This window comes from Musca domestica, unplaced genomic scaffold (assembly GCF_030504385.1).
Source record: "Musca domestica strain aabys unplaced genomic scaffold, Musca_domestica.polishedcontigs.V.1.1 15, whole genome shotgun sequence".
In the NCBI taxonomy this organism is placed as follows: Eukaryota; Metazoa; Arthropoda; class Insecta; order Diptera; family Muscidae; genus Musca; species Musca domestica.
Window position 1 is genome coordinate 1,002,640 of NW_026712207.1, and position 22,093 is coordinate 1,024,732.

The 22,093-nt window shown below is 34.3% G+C and overlaps 1 protein-coding gene across 1 annotated transcript in view; it reads right to left on the reverse strand.

The window, feature by feature from the left end:
• Positions 1-12,149: 12,149 nt before the first annotated feature.
• The window catches only part of LOC101893552 (transient receptor potential cation channel subfamily A member 1), a 134,099-nt gene continuing 124,155 nt past the window's right edge, over positions 12,150-22,093 (reverse strand). The window contains exons 14-16 of the mRNA XM_059119820.1: positions 17,279-17,391; positions 17,045-17,204; positions 12,150-12,809 (exon numbers count right to left, since the gene is read on the reverse strand). Coding sequence (XP_058975803.1) covers positions 12,511-12,809; positions 17,045-17,204; positions 17,279-17,391 — 572 coding nt within the window. The 3' untranslated portion in view covers positions 12,150-12,510. The remainder of the gene's footprint in view (positions 12,810-17,044; positions 17,205-17,278; positions 17,392-22,093) is intronic.

Genomic DNA, 22,093 nt, shown 5'->3' on the forward strand with positions numbered 1-22,093 from the left:
ACAATGACTTTTTGGCAACCTTTGCTATTTTTGATTGTTAGTGATTGTTAACTTTTTACATGAAAAATTAGGGTTTGAAATCTGTCAAGGCAAGGCAAATTTTCATTGAGGCGTTTACAAATGACAGGACATCGTCAAGAAAGTTAATCTGAGTAATATAGACGTCCAGACAATTGCAAAAACTACAGTCAAAATAAGAATGAGAATTTCAATGTTCCATTTAATTTTAATACCCACACACTGATACCCTCAAAAGTTTTAGCTCATGAACAACTTGGCGTAAATCCTATGAACGTGTGCGTACAATAAATCGGAATTTAGGACATAAATATCAAATATGAACTTAGTTTTAATGTCCTAACACGTTGATGTCTAAAAATCACTTTATGCACGGTACTCACTAAATAACAAGAAAGATTATTTTGTTTGGATCCTATTTAAGCTATTACTTGTTACGGTACCATGATAGATCAATTATCAACTATCACTGCAACGTAAACGTGGTCTTAAAGTTTAATATTGTGAAAAACTATAGTTTATTTTTTTTAGATTAACCTCCTTCCTTCCTCCTTATATGTCTGACAATTGTCACACGCACAAATGTAAGCAACACTATCAAAAGGCATTTCACATGGTTGGCAACTCCGAATTAAACGAAACAAGGAAATGGGACAGACAATTACCGCCAAAAATGTATAAATTATTTGCTTTTGACGAAGAAACCACAATTTTTTGCAAACTCCAAGGGTAACAGCAATGATTGGCCATGGAATTATGAATTTAGGGGATGACATGGACATTTAATGAATTCACAATCAAATGAATGAAGAAAATGCAGGTAATTCTCAAGTAATTGAAGTAAAAATATTTTATGAAATATCTTTATATTGGTGAGGAAGATAGGCGTTCTTTACAAGAGAAAACGTTGCATTAGATGGGTTTCCAACAGAAGAAGGAAGATTTGGTTGCATTTCATTATGTTTACAATCGTTGGCCTTCCGGGAAACGTATTTGTTATGCGTATAGATGCAAGGTCAGCTGATCTCTCAAGGAATAATATATTTAGGGGATGACTGGCTAAACTAGGATATTTAATGAATTCACAATCAAATTAATGAAGAAAATGCAGGTAATTTTCAAGTAATTAAATAAAAATATTTTATGAAATGTCTTCATATTGGAGGGGAAGATATTAGGCGTTCTTTTGGAAGAGAATAACGTTGTATTGTAAGCGCTTTCCAACAGAAATAGAATAGGAGGCATTTCACATTTCACGTATGTTTGTAATATTTGGCCTTTCCGAGGAATGTATTTGTTATTTTGCGTGTGGATGCACTGTTGATTAAACTATCCTATTCACTGTCCCCAGTGGCCAGAAATTGATATCAAAGCTAAAAATGCATTCTATCCACAATAATGGCTCAAAAATGAAACTATTTTCTATGGGTGCCGATGAATTATATTGATACACTCTTTATGGAACCTTCTCTACGAACAATCGAACTTATGATTCCAAAATGAAACACTATATTTCATGAGTGTCGATAATCTGTATAGATACACCATTTCTGGAATTTTCTCTACGAAATACGAACATTTTCAAGTATTTTAAGTAAATATTAGACGTATTTCCTTTTAACTTCAGTCCTCTTGAATGATAGACTTCACTCCCAAAATGAAACTAACTATTTTTATGGGTGCCGATTAACTATATTGATACCCTCCTTGTGGAACCTTGTTCACGAACGATCGAATTAATAACTCCAAAATGGAACATTCATTTCTTCGAACTACATTTCATGGACGTCGATGAACTATATCGATACACTACTTCTGGAACCTTCTCTACGAAGGACGAATATTTTGAAGTATCTTAAACATTAAACAAAGCTAAGGAAATCCCCTAAGTAAGAAATATTAGACGTCACAGTATTTTTATGAAACTTCAATCCTCTTTAATGATAGAGTTCATTAGTCCACTCCCATTAAAATACCTTCCTAAAAGTTAAAGCAATACTTTCAAGCAATACTATCAATATTAATTTAAAAAAATGTCTACATCGATCCACATCTTTCCGAAATGGTCAAATTTGTCCGTCTGTGTGTTGAAAACACGATACAGCTCACATTATTTGACGTAGAGCGCCAAAATTTAGCAAAACAATTTGTATTGTATCTAGGGTGGTTGGTATTGAAAATAAGATATATCGGTCCATCTTTTGGTACCGTCTTCATATAACGGTACCTTCCGATATTTGGTATTTTGATGATTTTTGCCACATATTTTGACGGATTTGTCTAAAAATTGATATTTGTTGGTCATAATTTGTTCTAGTTCCGGCGGCGAAACATTGCATGTATAGGTCCACGCTTCGGTATAGCCCCCATTTAATGGTACCTCCCGATTTTCGGTATTTTGATAATTTTTTCCACATTTTCCCAGGGATTTGTCTAAAACTTGGTATTTGTTGGTCATAATTGGTTCTAGCTCCGGTGGCGAAACATTGTATGTATAGGCCCACGTTTTGGTATAGTTCCCATATAACGGTACCCCCGATATTCGGTATTTTGATAATTTTTGCCACATTTTTCACGGATTTGTCTAAAAATTGGTATTTGTGGGTCACAATGGGTTCTAATGTTTCCTTTACCCAAAGGTGGAGGGTATTAAAAGTTCGACCCGGCCGAACTTAATGTTTTTTACTTGTTATTTTATTATTAATTAAAAAAAATCAGAGTTATTAACAAGTCGGAACGAACTTACGTTTACATTTTGGAGATTTCCATTTCGCTTCGTTTTTTTAATACCTTATCCCTTTTCTTCTCAAAATAAAACAATATTTTCTTTTCCGTTTTTTAATCATTACAAATAATTGATTTTATTTTGAAAATATATAGTATATTTATCATGGTAATTATTTCTTAACACTAAACAACAAGTTTATACTTTCGTTTATACATTTATAATGAGATTTGACAAAATTTGTCAATATGTAAATTAATTTCGTTTCAATATTTCTCTTTTTTTTTGCATTTCAATATAAAATCTCAATAGCAATTCAAGTGTTAAAATATTTGAAATATTTTTCATTGGTTTCTCTTATGCCTAAATATATATTTAATTTAACTAAATAAATATGTTTTTTTATGTATTGGTAAAACATCACACAAACATATTAATTGTGTTGTATATATCTAATAAAATAACAACAACAATGACATACATACAAAACACATAAACATTTATGAAAAACAAAAACAAAAAATAATTAAGAGAACATCTTTACTTCGAAAAAAACCTTGACTTAATTCCAATATAAATTCTTTATGTTTCCCATAAAATATCCTCACCTAATTTTGTTTCTTTTAAAAAGGTTATTCGTTTTCTTTTCGATAAATTCGCTTAAGTAATTTTTAGATTTTTTAAAAAATATTTATTCTTTTTTTTTTTTCTAATTATTTTCCAACATGGGTCCACTGTGGTGCGATTTTTGCCTATATTTTGAAATAAATTTTCTGTTGTATTTTCTTTTAATGATTTTCATTTAATTTCTTTTCAGAAAAATAAACTCCATGGGAGGAATGGTCATCTCGAAAGATTAACAAAAAACCTTTTTCATGATGACTGGCTATTTGGCAGATGCTGTTAATCTTGTAACAAGCCCAGGTACCAACATCATTACTGAAAATGTCTCAGAAAAAAAGGTGATGTGTGCTAAGGCTTATACTAGGTAGGAACAACAAATCCAACATTTTAAGAATCTTGACTTATACACACATTTTTTTCTTCTTTTAGAGTGAGTGGTTGTGACGACGAGGAATGGATGTGTATTTGTGTGTGCAAGCCTATGTATTTTCTTCAGTTAAACAAAAAACACATCATAGGGGTATGTTGTTGTTCTTGTGTGTCTGTCTCTCTGGCTTATTGTTTACGGAATACTACCTAAATCGGAAATATTTTAGAAATACCGTTTTGTAGGCGATTTTATGATCATTCCCCTGCGTGTGCGGTACAGTCAAGATCAGAGGAAACAGTAATGGTGTGAAGGTCAACCAGATTTGGTAGCATATCCTTGATATTTTAGGTGTCGTCTTTCACAAACAATTGCGTTAGAGAAATATTAAGACATTGATGTTAGACAAAATCTAACTTGGGTTATGGCGACCATTTGAAATTGTAAACAAATGTCGGTAGCCATGAAGATGCACACCCAAATATTTTTATGATTTATTTTGTATTTTTACACAACAACCTTTGTGCATTTGCTAGCAACATGGAGAAGGAAGCGATAGGGACCCATAGGATCTTCATAGAATCACTTTCTGAGTCGATTTATGCATTTCAGTCCATCCGTCCGTATGTCCATGTATTCTTGTGAACAAAATGTAGGTCGCATTTATTATCCGATTGAGATGAAATTTTCCAAACAACATTTGTTTGGCCCAAGGACGAACCCTATTGAAATTTGAGATAATCGGTAAGATATAGCTCTCATATATATCTTCGTCCGATTTGCTTTTTATTGTGCACCAAACGTGTAATATCAGTCCGAATAGTATGGAATTTTGCACATACAACCAAATTAGGCCTGAAAATAAGTATGCCAAATTTGATCGAAATCGGTTCAGATATAGCTATAGCTCCCATATATATTGTTCATCCGATTTGTTATTTTTGTCTTCCGCACCCGTAATATGCACTCCGTAACAATGATATTCAGGGAAATATATCAAATACAGCTAAGAAATATCTTTGCCAAATTTTATCAAGATCGGTTCAGATTTGGATATAGCTCCCATATATAACTTTGTCCGATTTACCTTTTATTGTACACCAAACGTCTAATATTTGCCCAAATGGTATGGAATTTGGCACATGCAGTATGGAATTTGAGTCTAGAAGCTAGTATGCCAAATTTGGTGAAAATCGATTCAGATATAGCTATAGCTCCCATATATAATCTCAACCGATTTTGGGTTAATTGTGCACCAAATGGCCAATATCTGTCAAAAGGCTCTGAATTTTGGTACATCCGACCGAATTCAGTCTAGAAACAAGTACATTAAATTTGGTGAAAATCGGTTCAGATTTAGCTATAGCTCCAATATATATGTTTCATCCGATTTGGTGTTTAAGTCCCTCACATTCGTAATATGCATTCGACAACAATGATATTTGGTACCAGTTATCAGATATAGCCCAGAAATACCTCTGCCAAATTTTATCAAGATCGATTTAGATTTGAATGTAGGTCCCATATATATCTTCAACCGATTTCGGGTTAATTGTGCACCAAATGGCCAATATATGTCAAAAAGCTCTGAATTTTGGTACATCCGACCGAATTCAGTCTAGAAGCAAGTACATAAAACTTTGTGAAAATCGGTTCAGATATAGCTATAGCTCCCATATATATGTTTCATCCGATTTGATGTTTAAGTCCCTTACATTCGTAATATGCATTCGACAACAATGATATTTAGTTCCAGTTATCACATACAGCCCAGAAATACCTCTGCCAAATTTTATCAAGATCGGTTTAGATTTGGATGTAGGTGCCAAATATATCTTCAACCGATTTCGGGTTAATTGTGCACCAAATGGCCAATATCTGTCAAAAAGTCCTGAATTTTGGCATATCCGACCGAATTCAGTCTAGAAGCAAGTACATTAAATTTGGTGAAAATGGGTTCAGATATAGCTATAGCTCCCATAAATATGTTTCATCCAATTTCGTGTTTAAGTCCCTCAAATTCGTAATAAGCATTGGGCAACAATGATATTTGGTTCCAGATATCTTATAGAGCTCGGAAATACCTTTGCCAAATGTAATCGAGATCGGTTCAGATTTGGATATGGGATCCATATATATTTTCAACCGATTTCTGGTTAGTTCTGCACCGAATTCAGTCTAGAACCATGTACATCAAATTTAAAGATAATCGTAGACAAATGTCATGGTCCAAACTTAGGATGTTAAATCCGACAATGGTTGACTATGGTTATATTTTATAACTTTTAACAAATTAGGTATAATTCTGAAAAAAGTAGTTATTTTCTATTTTGAAAACGATAATTTTTAATTGGGGTGTTAGTCTATTTTGCATTCTAGAATTTGGAGAACAGCTGTGAATGGGTGCAGAGAAGCCCTCTTTAATAGTTTTGCCATACCGGTTAATCCAATTTGGATCATTTTGGAATAAAACTTTTTTCAAAGAATAAATCATAGACGCCGATGGAGAACTCTAAAAATTAGTATAGTTATAGGAAATTACAAGGAGTTAATAGAGATTCTTTATCATTTTCTTGCAGTGTCCTATGTCACGTGCTTTGATGTGTGTCCTCGAAGGAAAACACGCCATTATGTATCTACCGCAATCTGTATCAGTTATAGTTATTCTTAAAATAATTTATATCACTTTATAACGACGATATATAAAATGGTCGAAAAAGGTCTATGTAAGGATTTTATTGCCGATATTTCGGTACCACATATTAGTTAGTTAAGTTTTTATACCCTCAGCCATATGGCTAGAGAGGGTATATATCATTTGATACGGCCAAAACGTGCCTCATCGAAATTACGGTTTTAAAACCTAGGTCTCTTTGGACCAAATCCATTTCAGGGCATTTGGAGTCGATCTAGCGATGTCCGTCTGTATAATGCAATGCTAACATTAAAAACACCAGAAGATTTTAAAGTATATTTGAAACTTTTCGGCCTTGAATGTACCTTTATAAAAATTGTTTCCGGAGCTATTTCTTTTATAAAATGAATTGACATTTTTTTTAATATTTTTCTGTAATATCGTTGTTTGAGTTAAAGACACATAAAAAAATGTCCAATAATTTTTTATCAAATTTTTACCAATTTTCTTTTATTTGTATTTTTTAGATTTTAAAAATACCATCAAAATCTTGTTTTGCCTCTGAAGCAAAAATATTGGAAATTTACATTCAATTCGAATAGAACAGAAAACCTGAAATTCAGTCATGATTTCAATAACCTGATGGGAAAACCTGTAATGGTGAGGGGGTTGAATTGCAACAAAGCTTTTCCTTAATCCACTTGAAAAAAAAACAACATCTGTGATCTACAACAGGGGATGAGAAAATGGTCGACTGTTTTCGAAAACAACAGATTTTAATCTGGCACAGTGGTTTCGATGATATTGAACTGCAATTTACGATATGGAAAGAAAAAAAAAAAAAGAGAGTTCATATGTCTTTATATGGAATATTGGGGAGGAAAAAAAAAATAAATGATAGTCTATGTATCCATATTCTGCTTTTCAACTATATACCCTGGAGGAAACTTTGTTGTCTGAGGAAAATAGGTATCTTCAACTATAATTTCGTATAAATGAACCTTTGTATACCCTCCACCTGGGAAAGGAGTGTATATTCATCGTAGGCCCTATAAAGTATGTATATATTCATAATCAACATAAAATTCTAAGTCGCTTTAACGATGTCCGTCTCTCTGTCTGTCCGTCTGTCTGTTGAAATCACGATACAGCTCACATTATTTGACGTAAAGCGTCAAAATTTAGCAGAACAATTTGTATTGTGTCTAGGATGGTTGGTATTGTAAATGAGATGTATAGGTCCACGTTTTGGTATAGTTCTTATATAACGGTACCTCTCGATATTCGGTATTTTGATGATTTTCGCCACATTTTCCAACGGATTTGTCTGAAAATTGGTATTTGTGAATCATAATGGGTTCTAGTTCGTGTGGCGAAACATTGTACATATAGGTCCACGATTTGGTATAGCCCCCATATAATGGTACCTCCCGATATTCGGTATTTTCATGATTTTCGCCACATTTTCCCACGGATTTGTCTGAAAATTGGTATTTTTGAATCATAATGGGTCCTAGTTCGTGTGGCGAAATATTGTATGTATATGTCCACCATTTGGTATAGCCCCCATATAATGGTACCTCCCCACATTCGATATTTTGATGATTTTTGCCACATTTTCGAACAGATTTGTCTAAAAATTGGTATTTGTTGGTCATAATTGGTTCTAGCTCCGGTGGCGAAACATTGCATGGATATGTCCAAGTTTTGGTATAGCCTTTATGTAACGGTACCTCCCTATATTCAGTATTTTGAGGATTTTTGCCAGTTTTTTCTTCGGATTTGTCTAACAATTGGCATTTGTTGGTCATAATGAGTTGTAGCTGCGGTAGCTATGTATATGTCCACGTTTTCGCACAGCCCCCACATAATGGTACCTCCGGATAATCAGTATTTTTCTAATTTTCGCCACATTTTTTCACGGATTTTTCTAAAAATTGGTATTTGTAGTTCATAATGGTTTCCAGCTGCGGTCCACGTTTATTTAGGTCCACGTTTTCCTACAGCACACTTATAACGATACCCACCGAAATTCTGTATTTTGATAATCCTTGTCACATTTACCCACGAAATTGTTTCAAATTAGCTATTTAAGAAGATTTGGTAGATGACAATCCTTGAAGTATAAAATTGTCCTTTGAAGTTTTTGTTTTGGTATGGCAACCATACAACGGCCTCACCCAATCTATAGATTTTTGAAACACGTTTGAATTCAGATACTTTTATATAAAAATATTTTCTTTACCCAAAGGTAGAGTATATTAAAAGTTCGGTCGACCGAACTTAATGTTTTTATTACTTGTTTACTTACAGGACGGGCAGAATAGTCCAAAAGTCTCTGAATGGAGGAGCTGTTAAAAATCATCCTACGAAATAATAAAAATAATAATAAAGTAATAAAGATTATTGGGACCCGCTATTTCGGTGTCTAAAATTCCAGCTATATACTCTGATGAGTTTGAAAATATAGTAAGTTCGCCTAACAATCACTGTATATCAATTAAAAGAGTTTTTCTCTTACAGGATCAGAAGCCAAAGAGACAAAAACTAAAAGGAAACATATTCCTCTCGTAGTTAAATATGTTTCTTTTTATTTCATGAGGAAGAAATTTTCATTTTTATGATTATTCCGATGAATTATAATCTATGACCTCATGTCTACTCATTTTTCTGAGGGAAATAATGTAAGTATTCGCAACAGTACCTCAACTTTATTCTACATAATCTCCTTTCTTTTGTCTACAGGAAATGCAGAATGATTCCTCTGTGAAGATGGAGCTGCTGTTAGAAATTATGCCTCGTGCTCAAATGTAATATGTCTCTCTAAGCTAGTCTCTAGAATCGCGAAGATTCTCAATATCAAGAAATTTAAAAATTTTTATGAATTATATTTCCACATCATTACAACTTTGAGGTAATTTTCAATATTTTTTTTTGTAGTTAAATTCCCTCAAACCACTGTACTCCCCAATTTATATTTATTGTAACACCACACACATTAAGGGTGCGTAGCCCTCAATCATCATCATATCCAGAAAAAGCGACTGGACTTGTAATTATTTACACTGCATATGAATGGTAGCGGGAACTATGCAATTATCTGTCGTGTGTGAGTTAAGTGTGAAGCCAATGAACCCAGTTGTATGTGAGAAAATGAAATCAAAACATCACAACGATTGGGGATGAAAGTTCAATGTTATGAGGGGAAGCTGACTTATGGTTAAATATGTACCACGTAAGGGAAGGGGGTTGGGAACCCAATCCGAATACACAAACACACAAAATTAATCTAGCCAGATAATAGTGGTGAAAAATATTATGGTGTAGAATCTATTTCCAAGGGTTAGAAACCCAATACCTAAACACACTAAATTAATCCCCCCAGATAATGGTGGTAAAAATATGGTGTACAAGCTATTTCCAAAAAACAAAGCTGGTGGAAAAGTTTTGAAGCGAAGATGGGAATAGAAACAGAATTTGGAGGAAAAAAATCATATGGCGACATCTTGTGAGTCATATGAAGAGTACGGCGAGGACACACAACAAGCGTAGACACAAATCATAACGATGACACACACACACACCGTAGCGATGACACTAGACGTAGTGAGGGCATATACCCGATATGATGACTATTTTTATACCCTCAGTCATTTGGCTAGAGAGGGTATATATCATTTTATAGGGCCAAAACATGCCTCATCGAAATAACGGTTTTAGACCTTATGTCTCTTTGGACGACCAAATCCGTTTCAGGACATTTGGAGTCGATCTAGCGATGTCCGACCGTCTATCTGGCTGGCTGGCTGGTGCGCACGATAACTCTCGAAGGGAGTAGCCGATTTGTTCCAAACTTGGTACATTGTAATATTATTATCAGACTTAAATCGAGTTCGGAGATGGACAATATCGGTCCACTCCTTCTGGTACCTCCCCCACAAAAGATCGACATTTTCAAAGAAAATAAATTACCTCATAGAAAGAGAAAGGATAATCCGATATTGCTCCAACTTTGCGAATCCTATTACTTGCACCAATACTAGGTTAGGTGTGAAAATGGACAATATCGGTCCACTCCATCAAGTACCTCCCCCACAAAGGGTCAAAATTTTGAATAATTATAAATCTTATAAAATATGATATGAGAGTCCGATTGTCTTCCAAATACACACATCATAATATTTTTATTTACCCAAGGTCTGGTCTGAAATTGGGATGTATTGGCCCACTCCTTCTGGTACCTCCCCCACAAAGGGTCAAATTTTTGAATATTCATAAGCTCATAAAACACGAAATTAACATCCGATTCCATTCAGACTTCGCACATCTTTATATTTCCATCGACAAAAGATCTGTTATAAAGATGGTAGAGATCGGACCATTCCTTCTGGTACTTCCCTTACAAAGGGTCAACGTTTTGAATAACCAAAACGTTTATATAATCCAAGATAAGCATCCGATTCTCTTTATATTTCACACATCACAATATTTTTATTAACCCAAGGTCTGATCTGAAATTGGGATATATCGGTCCACTCCATGTGGTACCTTCCCCACAAAGGTTCAAAGTTTTGAATATTCATGAGGCTTATAAAACGCGTAATTAGCATCCGATTCCATTCACCCTTGGTACATCTCATTATTTTCATCAACACAATATCTGTTATAAAGATGGTAGAGATCGGACCATTCCTTCTGGTACCTCCCACACAAAGGGTCAAAGTTTTGAATAACCAAAGCGATTATAAAAATCGAAATAAGCATCCGGGTTACTTCAAATTACACACATTACAATATTTTTATTAACTCAACGTCTGGTATGAAAATGGGATATATCAGAACAATCCTTCTAGTACCTCCCCCATAAAGGGTCGAAATTTTGAATATCCATGAAGTTTATAAAACGCTAAATAAACATCCGCTTCCATTCAGACTTGGTTCATCTCAAAATTTCCATCAACACAAGATCTGTTATAAAGATGGTAGAGATCGGACCATCACAGTACCTCCCCCACAAAGGATCAAAATTTGGAATATTCATGAAGCTCATAAAACGCGAAAATAACATCCGCTTCCATTCAGACTTGGTACATCTCAATGTTTCCATCTACACAAGATCTGTTGTAAACATGGTAGATATCGGACCACTTCTTCTGGTACCTCTCCCACATAGAGTTTAAGATTTTGAAAAACAAAACGCTCAAAGAAAGCGAAATAAGCATCCAACTCTCTTCAAATTTCGTATATACAAACATTTTCAGGTTTATTTAGGTCCGATACGAAACGGACAATATTGACCCATTACTTCGGAACCTACTCCATAGAGGGTAAACAATTTGAATAATCATAACAGAAGTAAAAAGATATATATTTAACTAATCGAAAATTGTCTGAGAGTATAAATCTGTCGGCAAAACCGACTGATATTTTTTAACTCGTTTCGTATTGAGTTTGAAAATCGTACAAACGATTTGTTGTACAATTTTTCGGCACACCATTGAAAAAGGGCCAGATTACACATTGTCTTTAAAGTTCTTTTTCCACATTTCGTTTTATAATTTTAAAGCATACTTTTAGGCGTTTTCACAAAAATAATCACACCCAACTCTCGTTGTCAACGTTAGAAATTTTTGTCTTAATTCAGACATACCATAAATAGGTTCGAAAATTTACTGGAATTGGTGTTCACTCAAATCGAATTCATAAGCTGCCACTCAATATTTTATCAGCTGCCATATTTTTCATATTTTGGCGACTATTTTTCAATACTACCTAACTTTGAAAACAAATCAAATTAAAATCATTAATTGCGCTTTTCAAATTCTTCATGAAACCTTACCGATAAATTCCTAACAAAATATTCGGTCACATTTGCAGTGACCCTTTATCTCTATACCCTATAACTAATCTGTTATTTGTTTTTTCTCGAAATATTCTTAATAGCAAAAATAGTTTTTCATTTGAAAAAAATTGTTCTGTTTTTCTTTTTTGTTCCTTGAGTTAAAAGTTACAAAAAATTATAACTTTTTTTCTTCTTTTCCTTATAAAAAAATATTTGAATTATCTACGATACCATTCCGTTGTTCCCCCGCGCTAAATCTAAACAATTTCCATTGCGACCATTCTATGTTTCCTTAATTCCTATATACCCTTATTGAAAGTTAATGCTGCTCTCAATTTGTTGCGTATGCGTGGCGATGTCCAACGTGAACCACTGCTTGTGCTGCTGCGACCATTGCTGTCACGCAAATCGTTCGGTGACACACCTTCATCCACATCATCGGCTTCGGTTTTGATTTCCATTTTCTGTACGATCAAACGCAGCAATTTATGCTGCTGGTCGAGTATGCGTGTTATTTCACGCAATTTACGTCGATGTTTCTCCAATTCACTGTTGAGATAATCTTCGCTGTTGTCGAACTGTAAGTTGTCCATGGAACCTACCGGGGAAAAAAAAGGGGAAGGAGAAAAGGTGTGAAGAGATTAATTTTATTTGAAATAGAAGTCAAGAAAATGTTGCAAAAATAGGTTTCGATGTGAGGAATTCAGGCTGCAGCGGAGTAATTGTAAAATATGGCGCCCAATGTGGGGCATAGCAATGAATGACCAGATTTCTTAAAGTAAAAATGCAATGGATCTGATAATATCGCAAAAATAGGTTTCGATGTGAGGAATTGAGGCTGAAATGGAGTAAGTAATTGTAGAATATAGCGCCCAATGCGGGGCATAACAACGAATGACCAGATTTCTTAAAGTAGAAATTGAATGGATCTGAGCGCCAAAAAAAAAAAAAACGCTGTTCTTAATATCGAAGCATGTTAGGCAACTGAGAAATCAAATTAATATTCGAGTTTACGTTGGGCGCCACACTCAATACAGTTATTTTATTTTTTATTTTCTAGTTTTGGTGCAGGTTTAATAACTTAGAGACCCAAATTAATATATTACTTCACGTTGGGCGCCATATTAAATACCTTTAAAAATTCAGTGTGAGTGTTATTGGCCAGAGAACCAAATCGCAATAAGAATGTCGGTCTATTTCTAAGTTGGAGGGGTTAAGGAACTATTCCAAGACACGTTGGGTGCCACTTTAGATACTGTCGTATTGTCTGCACAGGTTTTGTCTCCAACTTGTCTGTAATACAATTACAGAGCGAGATAAAAAAAACTGCAACAAAGTCAAACGCCATAATTTTTAAATTTTTTCTAAAAATTTTATTGAATGAAAGCTAAAAATGTCGGAAATAATATCAAATTTTAGAATCAGCTAAGATTTGTTCGAATTGGTCACCTTTGTCACGAATTATGGTCATCAAACGGCCAATGAAACCTGCTGCCCGAATGTTGCTCTGCGGTATTTTGGCCCATTCCCGGCGAAGCGCTTGCTTGAGGTGATCGACACTTTGGTATTTTTTAGTGCCAACCTTGCTTTCCAAAATACTCCAGACACAATAGTCCAACGAAATGGTATCCGGAGATTTTGGTGGCCACTTGGTGCGCTGGAAATGAAGCGAAGAAACTGATTTTGTAACCATTCTTGGGTGGCGCGTGCTGATAGCGCGTGCTGATAGATGGTGGTCCTGTTGGAATATCCAAGGTCTGCGGCCAAAATGTTTGCGTTCCAAGGCTTTAATACAGCCTCCAGAATATTTTCGCGAAAATATTTGGCATTTATTCCGATGCCACGGTTGATTAATATGAGCGGAGAGCTGTTATGGTGATGGCCCACACCATCACCATGGCCGGTGCTTGAGTTCTGATGGCCAATCGAAGGTGCACATTTTCTGCAGACCTCTTTGGCAAGTAAACACGATCAGTTTGCTTGTTTACAAACTGCTGGACAGCGAATGTTCTCATCGGAGAAAAACAAATTCGCCAGTTCACCACTTTCGGCCAAGCGAAGCTACTTTTTAGCTCTTTTGAGTCTATTTTCTTTCTGTTGCGGTGTAAGTTCTTGCACTTTTTGGAATTTCAATGGCTTTACATTTTAGACCCCACAAAGTATATATCAGTCTGTCCGTCTATAGAAATCACTCTAGCTTCCGAACAAAATGAAGTACGTTGATAAAATTTTACTCAAATTTTTATTATGTCTGCAGGACTTTTGGTATTGAAAATGTGCCAAGTGGGTCCATGTTTTGGTATAGCCCCCCTATAACGTTACCTTCCGATATTCGGTATTTTGATGATTTAAGTAACATTCTTCACCGGAAATGTTTCAAATTTAGTTTTTGAAGTTCGTAATGGATAATACAGCCAATGACTGAAAATTATCCGTGTAGAACCAGGTCTTCGTATAGACCCCATATCAAGGCACCTCCCGAAATTCGGTATTTTAATGATTTTAGCGACATTATTCACCGGAATTGTTTCAAATTTGGTATTTGAAGTTCGTAATGGATACTACAGCCTATGACAGAAAACTGTCTGTGCAGGTCCACGTCTTCGTATAGACCCCCTAACAAGGTACCTCCCGAAATTCGGTATTTTCATGATTTTAGCGACATTATTCACCGGAATTATTTAAAATTTGGTATTCCAAGTTCGCAATGGGTACTACAGCCTAAGATAGAAATCTGTCTGTGCAGGTCCACGTCTTCGTAAAGTCTCCATATAAAGGTACCTCCCAATATTCGGTATGTTTATGATTTTAGCGATATTATTCACCGGAATTGTTTCAAATTTGGTATCCGATATTCTTAGTAGATACTACAGCCTATGACAGAAAATTGTATGTGCAGATCCACGACTTCGTATAGTCCCCCTATAACGGTACCTCCCTATGTTTGACATTTTGGTGATTTAAGCGACATTATTCACCGGAATTGTTTCAAATTTGGTATTCCAAGTTCGTAATAGATACTACAGCCTACGACAGAAAATTGTCTGTGCAGGTCCACGTCTTCGTATAGCCCCCATACAACGGTACCTCTCGATATTCGGTATTTTGATGATTTTAGCGACATTATTCACCGGAATTGTTTCAAATTTGGTATTCGAAATTCTTAGTAGATACTACGGCCTATGACAGAAAATTGTCTGTGCAGAACCAGGTACCTCCCTATATTCGGTATTTTGATGACTTTATGTCCATTATTCACCAATTTTTTTCAAGTTTCGCATTTGAATGTTGTAATGGCTTATGACAAAGTTGCCAGGTCCACGCCGTCGCATAGACCCTAATATAACGGCTACATTCGGTATTTTTAAGATTTTAACAGAATTTTTAACGGATTCTATTTTTTGAAAAAAGCCAAATTCGATTCTATTTTTTGAAAAAAGCCAAATTCGTTCCAAATGGTGGAGGGTATTCAAACTTCGATCCGCACGAACTGACAGCTTTTTTACTTGTTTCACCTCACATTGGGCGCCACATTCAATACAGTTAAATTTTATTTGTGATTGTTATTGAACTGAGAGTCAAAGAGAAATATTGTCGTCGCTTCTCATTTTTTTTAATTATGAAACAGGTGAGACAACATTTTTTCATTCTATTGGGACGAGTCTTAATATTCAACCTCCTATTGGACGTCAGCCAAAGCAAAACGCTATGTTCGCGTCTAATTTTAATTTTGAAGCAGGTGAAAATGCTGTTTTTCTTTCTATTGCTCAAAATAATATTCCCCCTCACGTTGGGCGCCACATTCAGTCAAATATCCTATGTGAGTGTTATTGGATTTGGGTGACATTAATTTTTATTTTAAAGTAAATATCTGAGCACAACATAAAGTGGAATATAAATTTTACCCCCAAATTATTATTTCACCTCACATTGGGCGCCACATTCAATACCGTTAAATTTTCTATGTGATTGTTAATAGGATGAGAGCTACAGATAAATGCTGTCGTCTTCTTAATTTTGAGGCAGGTGAAATAAAATCTTTTCATTCTATTTGGAGAATTCAAATAAATATTTAACCTTACATTGGTTGCCAGTATAAGCGAAACAATATTTTCGTATATAAAAACAACTTTAAAGCAGATCATTTTTAACTTGGAGGACTTAAATAATATTCCCCCTCACGTTGGTTGCCATGTTCAGTCAAATTTTCAATGTGAGTGTTATAGGATCGGATGGAATTAATTTTTACTTTGAAGCATGTAAGACAACTGAGCACAACATGAAGTGGAATATATAATTTTACTCCCAAATTATTTTCATATCTCACATTGGGCGCCATATTCAATACCGTTAAATTTTTTATGTGATTGTTATTAGACTGAGAGCCAAATAGAAATACTTTCATCGCTTCTCAAATTCTTAATTTTCAAGGAGGTGAAACAAAATCTTGTCATTCTAGTTGGAGAATTCAAATAAATATTTAACCTCACATTGGGCGCCAGTATAAGCGAAACAATATTTTCGCCTATAATTTTTATGTTGAAGCTTGTGAAAAAACATTTTTTTAATTTATTTCTAACTGGGAGTAGTCAAATTGATACTGCGCCTCACGTTGGGCGCCACATTTAGTCAAATTCTCTATGTACGTGTTATTGGCTTAGAGCGACATTAATATTTATTTTGAAACATTCCTTCATTTAATTTCACTTCATTTCTCACTAAGAGCGGTCAACATAATATTCCATCTCACGTTGGGCGCCACATTAGACTCTGATAAAATGTGTGTGGTACATCAAAATATTTGTAATGCTAAAAATTCTCCAGTTTACTTACTGTCATCGGTAAAGGGATTCGAAAACCATTTTCTCAATATGAAATCGAAGAAACCCAATTTACTTTTCGTCTCATTTGGATATTCAATTAATTCCATTTTATCGATTTTTTGCAGCCACAATTTGGGTAATTTGCGTTCCAATTCGGTGTGGAGAACAACCTAGAAAATCGGAAAGGAAAAACAAAATATGATTACCATTCAATGAATTTTTTCTTCCTGTGGATAATACTTACCTGCATTGCCAGCCTCTTTAGCTGGGCATTACGTCGCACCGACTCAATATCACCAACCGCCAAACCGATGAGTAAATTCATGAGCAATATTGGCATTAGAATCATGAAGATGCCTGGAATGCGAATGTGAAAGAAATATTAAACATAGATCGAAATATAAACAGCGTGGTACCGAATCAGCAAAAATATCGAACCGACTATCCAAACCCTGACTAGTGAGAATTGACCCAAACCCAAAAATGAAATTACTAATTTTACGAAAGTGTTGATTAATGGTTCCTTAATTCTTGTTCAAGTCTTACGATAATATTACAATAGCAACAAGGTTCTCAAATCTCTTGCTGGCAGCACTTCAGGAGCTGGTAAGGAATCTTTCTTGATATCTTATAAATCGATAGGTCGGTCTATGGTAAGCTACGGAGAAGTAATCTCTCTTGCCAGAATGCCACTCTTAGATCCTTAAATACATTCTCATAACACCTATCGGTTATGATGAGAATGCGAAGATCTTACTCAAGCACAAGAACAATACAATGCTATCGATGCCATCCTTGCTTGGTTGTTATAAACATAGAACTTCATGATCTAAACAGAGAGATTCAGAGATATAAAAAGGAGCCTCTGGACCAACAGACTTATCGAACACAGGCAGGCAGAACCTCTTTAATAGAAGCAAACCCCAGAGTCGCTATGAACACAACTTATACAGATCGCATCCTTTTGAATCTTTGAGTTAGAAACAGAGCCAAAATCAGCAAATATATCAGCAACAACAATAGCAAATTTCACGCCACGTCATCCCTCCTAAAACAGCAGTGTTCGCTTTCGGTGAGTGTAGTTTATGATAATTGTTTGGAATAATTTTAAGGTCTTTCTTTTCCCCCATTTAGGATGTGACCCTCTCGAGCAACCTTGTGAAATTTGGAACGAGAATAAATCAAGTCACTCAATTGATAATATTGTGAACTTTGTCGTATGTGCTGCACACATTTTAAGGGAGAGGCCAAAAACAAACGAAAGATATGAGCCCGGATTTAACTTAATGAACGTGGAAATGTTTAAATTCTTCAGAGAAATCCATGAACGCTGTTAAACAACACTAACTATTCCACAACTCTAAGCTGAATACGAATTTTGCCTATTAGAGGAATAATACGGTATATAGCCGACATCATATGTGATATTTAATGCCACAAGATTGGGCGCCATTAGCATTTGGAACTATAAATTATATCGAAATGTTTACAAGAACTTCGACGAAAACATACAACAACAAGACTTGGAACAATGAAAACTCATAGATTGTTTCTATTTTAATTGGGAATAAAGCAAAAAAAAAAACAATCTTTGGCAATATGCAAAATCCAAAAAGAAGCAGATAACGGTTGCAAGAACTTCATGAATGAATCTTTAAACTCAAGTAATCAAAAATTATAAAATCGTCATGGATGCCACTTCTCCTAGAGGGATTTAAGCTATTTCACAGGTAAGCAGAGAATCTCAGAGTTATTTAATATTATGTGTGTAATTTTATAAGTCAAAGATTAAACCTAATTCTGAAACCGCAACATGATCTAGATTAAAGAGCTCTCTGAGACAATGTTTATACAAAAATTTTGAATACAATCATAAAATAATTAAAAGTTCATCTTTAAGATTAATTTTGTATCCGATTCTGGTCTATTTATACGAATTTTATCCTCCTAGATCAAAAATTTAGCAATATCAAGACTCATAAGATATGAAGTTAGTGTCTGATTTTTCTAAAACTTCGCATAGTTTTTTTTTTTTTGTCAACAGTACATCTCGTGTAAAGTAAGTTCATATCAAATTAGACTTAATATGAAAATAGAGTATACACTGGTGGCCAAAACTAAAGCAACTTAAATCGCAAAGACAATAAATGTCCTGTAACTTTTACAAAAATAAACAAATCGTAATTATTTTTCCAGTTTTAAATGAGGGGTTTAATTCACTTTTAAGAAACTAAAAATAAAAATACAAAAATAATATTGAACGGAAAATAATATGTGGAAAACTAAAATGACCCAATTTTTGCTTGGTCAAAACTAAAGCAACTTTTGATTTTTTTATTTTAAAATAATTAAATTTTGGGCTAGTAGTCGATAGCATAACCATTATTTTTGATAGCAGCTGCACACCTACGAGGCATTGAATCTATAACACGCTCAATTTGATCAATTGGTGTGCTTTCCCAGGCACCCCGAATTCTTTAGAAAAAGTTGTGCTTATTTATTTACGAATCTCGCTTGATCTTCCTATCTACGATACTCCAAAGGTTTTCTATGGAGTTTAGGTCAGGTGATTGTGCCGGCCATAACAAAACATCAATTTTTGACTCTCGCAACCAATATTTGACAAGTTTTGATACAAGTTTGGGATCATTGTCATGCTGAAACACCCAAATCAGCCGAATATTTTACTCAGCGTAAGGGAACAACGTGATGTCCAACACATCTTTGTAAACAAACTGATCCACAACTTCCTTTATTTTATGGATGAACCCAAGTCCATAGAAAGAAAAATAGCGCCACGCCATTTTTGACCCTCCCTCATGCTTCACTGTACCTTTGCAACACTGCGGCTTGAGTTCTTCATTTTTTGGTCTTCTCACCGTAAAATTTTTCACGTCTGAGCCTTTTATATTAAACGTAGACTCATCCCAGAAATAATGTTTTTTCCATTGAGCTTGATTCCACTTAATATTATCGTTTCCGAAAGCCTTTTTGATTTTTCAGATATAAATGGTTTTTTGATGTCTTACGGGCATGCAGACCAGCTGCCACTACTCGTCTACGCACTGATCTCGAGCTTATATCCAATGATTGCTCTCTCACCAATCCAGTTGAATTCTTAAATGGTTGTTTTTTTATTTCTCTCACAATTTGTGGATCAGTACGGGCTGAAGTTTTTCACGGCCTTCATCCATTATAGACTGTTACTACTGATCCAGTTTCAAAAAACTGACTTAGTATACAGAAATAATTATGAAATCACATAAATATTTATGAATTATTTCTCGGAAATCATTTTCTGTGATATGTTGTTTTGATAGTCACTGATAATTTGCTGTTTTATTCAGGTACTGTATTTGCTTTTAGCCATTTTTAAAAATTTTTGGGCAGTACTTTAAAAACGAAAAGAAAAACACATACTGTTGTAAAAAACTTCTCAAAAAGCATTTATGACAAGCGAAATTGTCGTAGGAAGCAAAAAGCGATAAATATCACAGTAAAAACAACTGAAATTGCAGCGGTTATATGAATGTACAACAGAGTTGCTTTTGTTTTGTCCAAGCCAAAATCGGGTTAATTGACTTTACCAAACATTAATTTTTATATAAAAATGAATTTTGGTTTTATGTTTTAGGTTTTTAAAAAGTGAATAAAGTACCTAATTTAAAACAAGAAAAACTTTCTCATTTTCTTAATTTTTCAAAAAGTTACAGGGCATTCATTCTCCTTGTAATTTCAGTTGCTTTAGTTTTGGCCACCAGTGTATATGGATTCATTCTTTCTTCTATCTTTTTACAAATGGTTATAATTAGTTTTCATTCTGGAAGAAGTTAAATTTTAGAAAAATTACAAATCTTGTATAATGCAAACGATGTCTCCGATTTAGTCCAATTTGCATTATATTTTTCCGTGCCAAAAATCTTGTAGCTTTAAAAATATTTTTCAAGGACTTCAATTAATACAAGCCTTCATAGACAGGAACTGTTAATTTTTAAGTAAACATTTTAAGAACCTCCTGGCCGAAACTCAGGCCATGGCTGCGAATTGCCATGAACGAACGAAAGTACTCCAAGTAAAAAAATTGAAATATAGTATACTTATTTTTAGTATTGAATGAGATCGAGTAGGATTTGCTTGTTTTCGAGTGAGGGTTCAAACCAGCAGATTCTACAATAACGTACAGAACATCAAATACAATAATTTTTTCAACTCGATTCACTCTCTCTACTCTCGACTCTTTCGTGTTTTTTTTTTAAGAAGTAAATCGCGTGTACCCTCACATTAATTTCCTACTCTCCGAGCACAACCGATCATGAATAAAACAATGTAAATCTGTTTATACATTTTAAGAGACTTCTCGGATATATATTGATCATACTTTTTTTAATTTTACACAATCTTCCTGTGCAAAACGTATTCTTAAGAAAAACATTTTGACGAAGATCATGGATTTATTGAGAAAAAATTTTAAAATACCTTCTGACTGAACATTTTTGGTATTTCTGTACTTATCGGCATGGATTTTTTAAGAATATATTTTACAAGGTCTTCCAGCACCAAACGCGTGTAATTTTTAAGAAAACATTTCTACGGATCCCCTGCAATTAATAAGTCTTAGAATATATTATATATCTAGATACAATATGTTTTGAGAAAATTACGTTCGAAATGTGTATATTAAAAGGGCAAATTTGATGTCGAAGGTACTGACTGTTAATTTCAAACGTTTTTACCCTAAGTCAAAATCAATCTTTAATTAATTAATTCTTTTTCTTTTTTTTTGAAAAAGTGTTATAGGATTAAGTGTTCTAAATCAAAATTTCATTATTAGAAGAGATTTGTAGTGTAAACTCAAAATTTATCAAATTATTTTATAATTAAAATGTCATAAATTTTGTTTCATAAAATCCTTTTTCATATTTTATTTTGATTTGATTGATCCAAGGTCTGGTGTGAAGATGGAATATATCGGCATATTTCTTCTGGTACATCCGCCACATAGGGTCAAAGTTTTGAATAACCAAAACGATCATAAAATCCGGAATAAGCATCCGGTTCT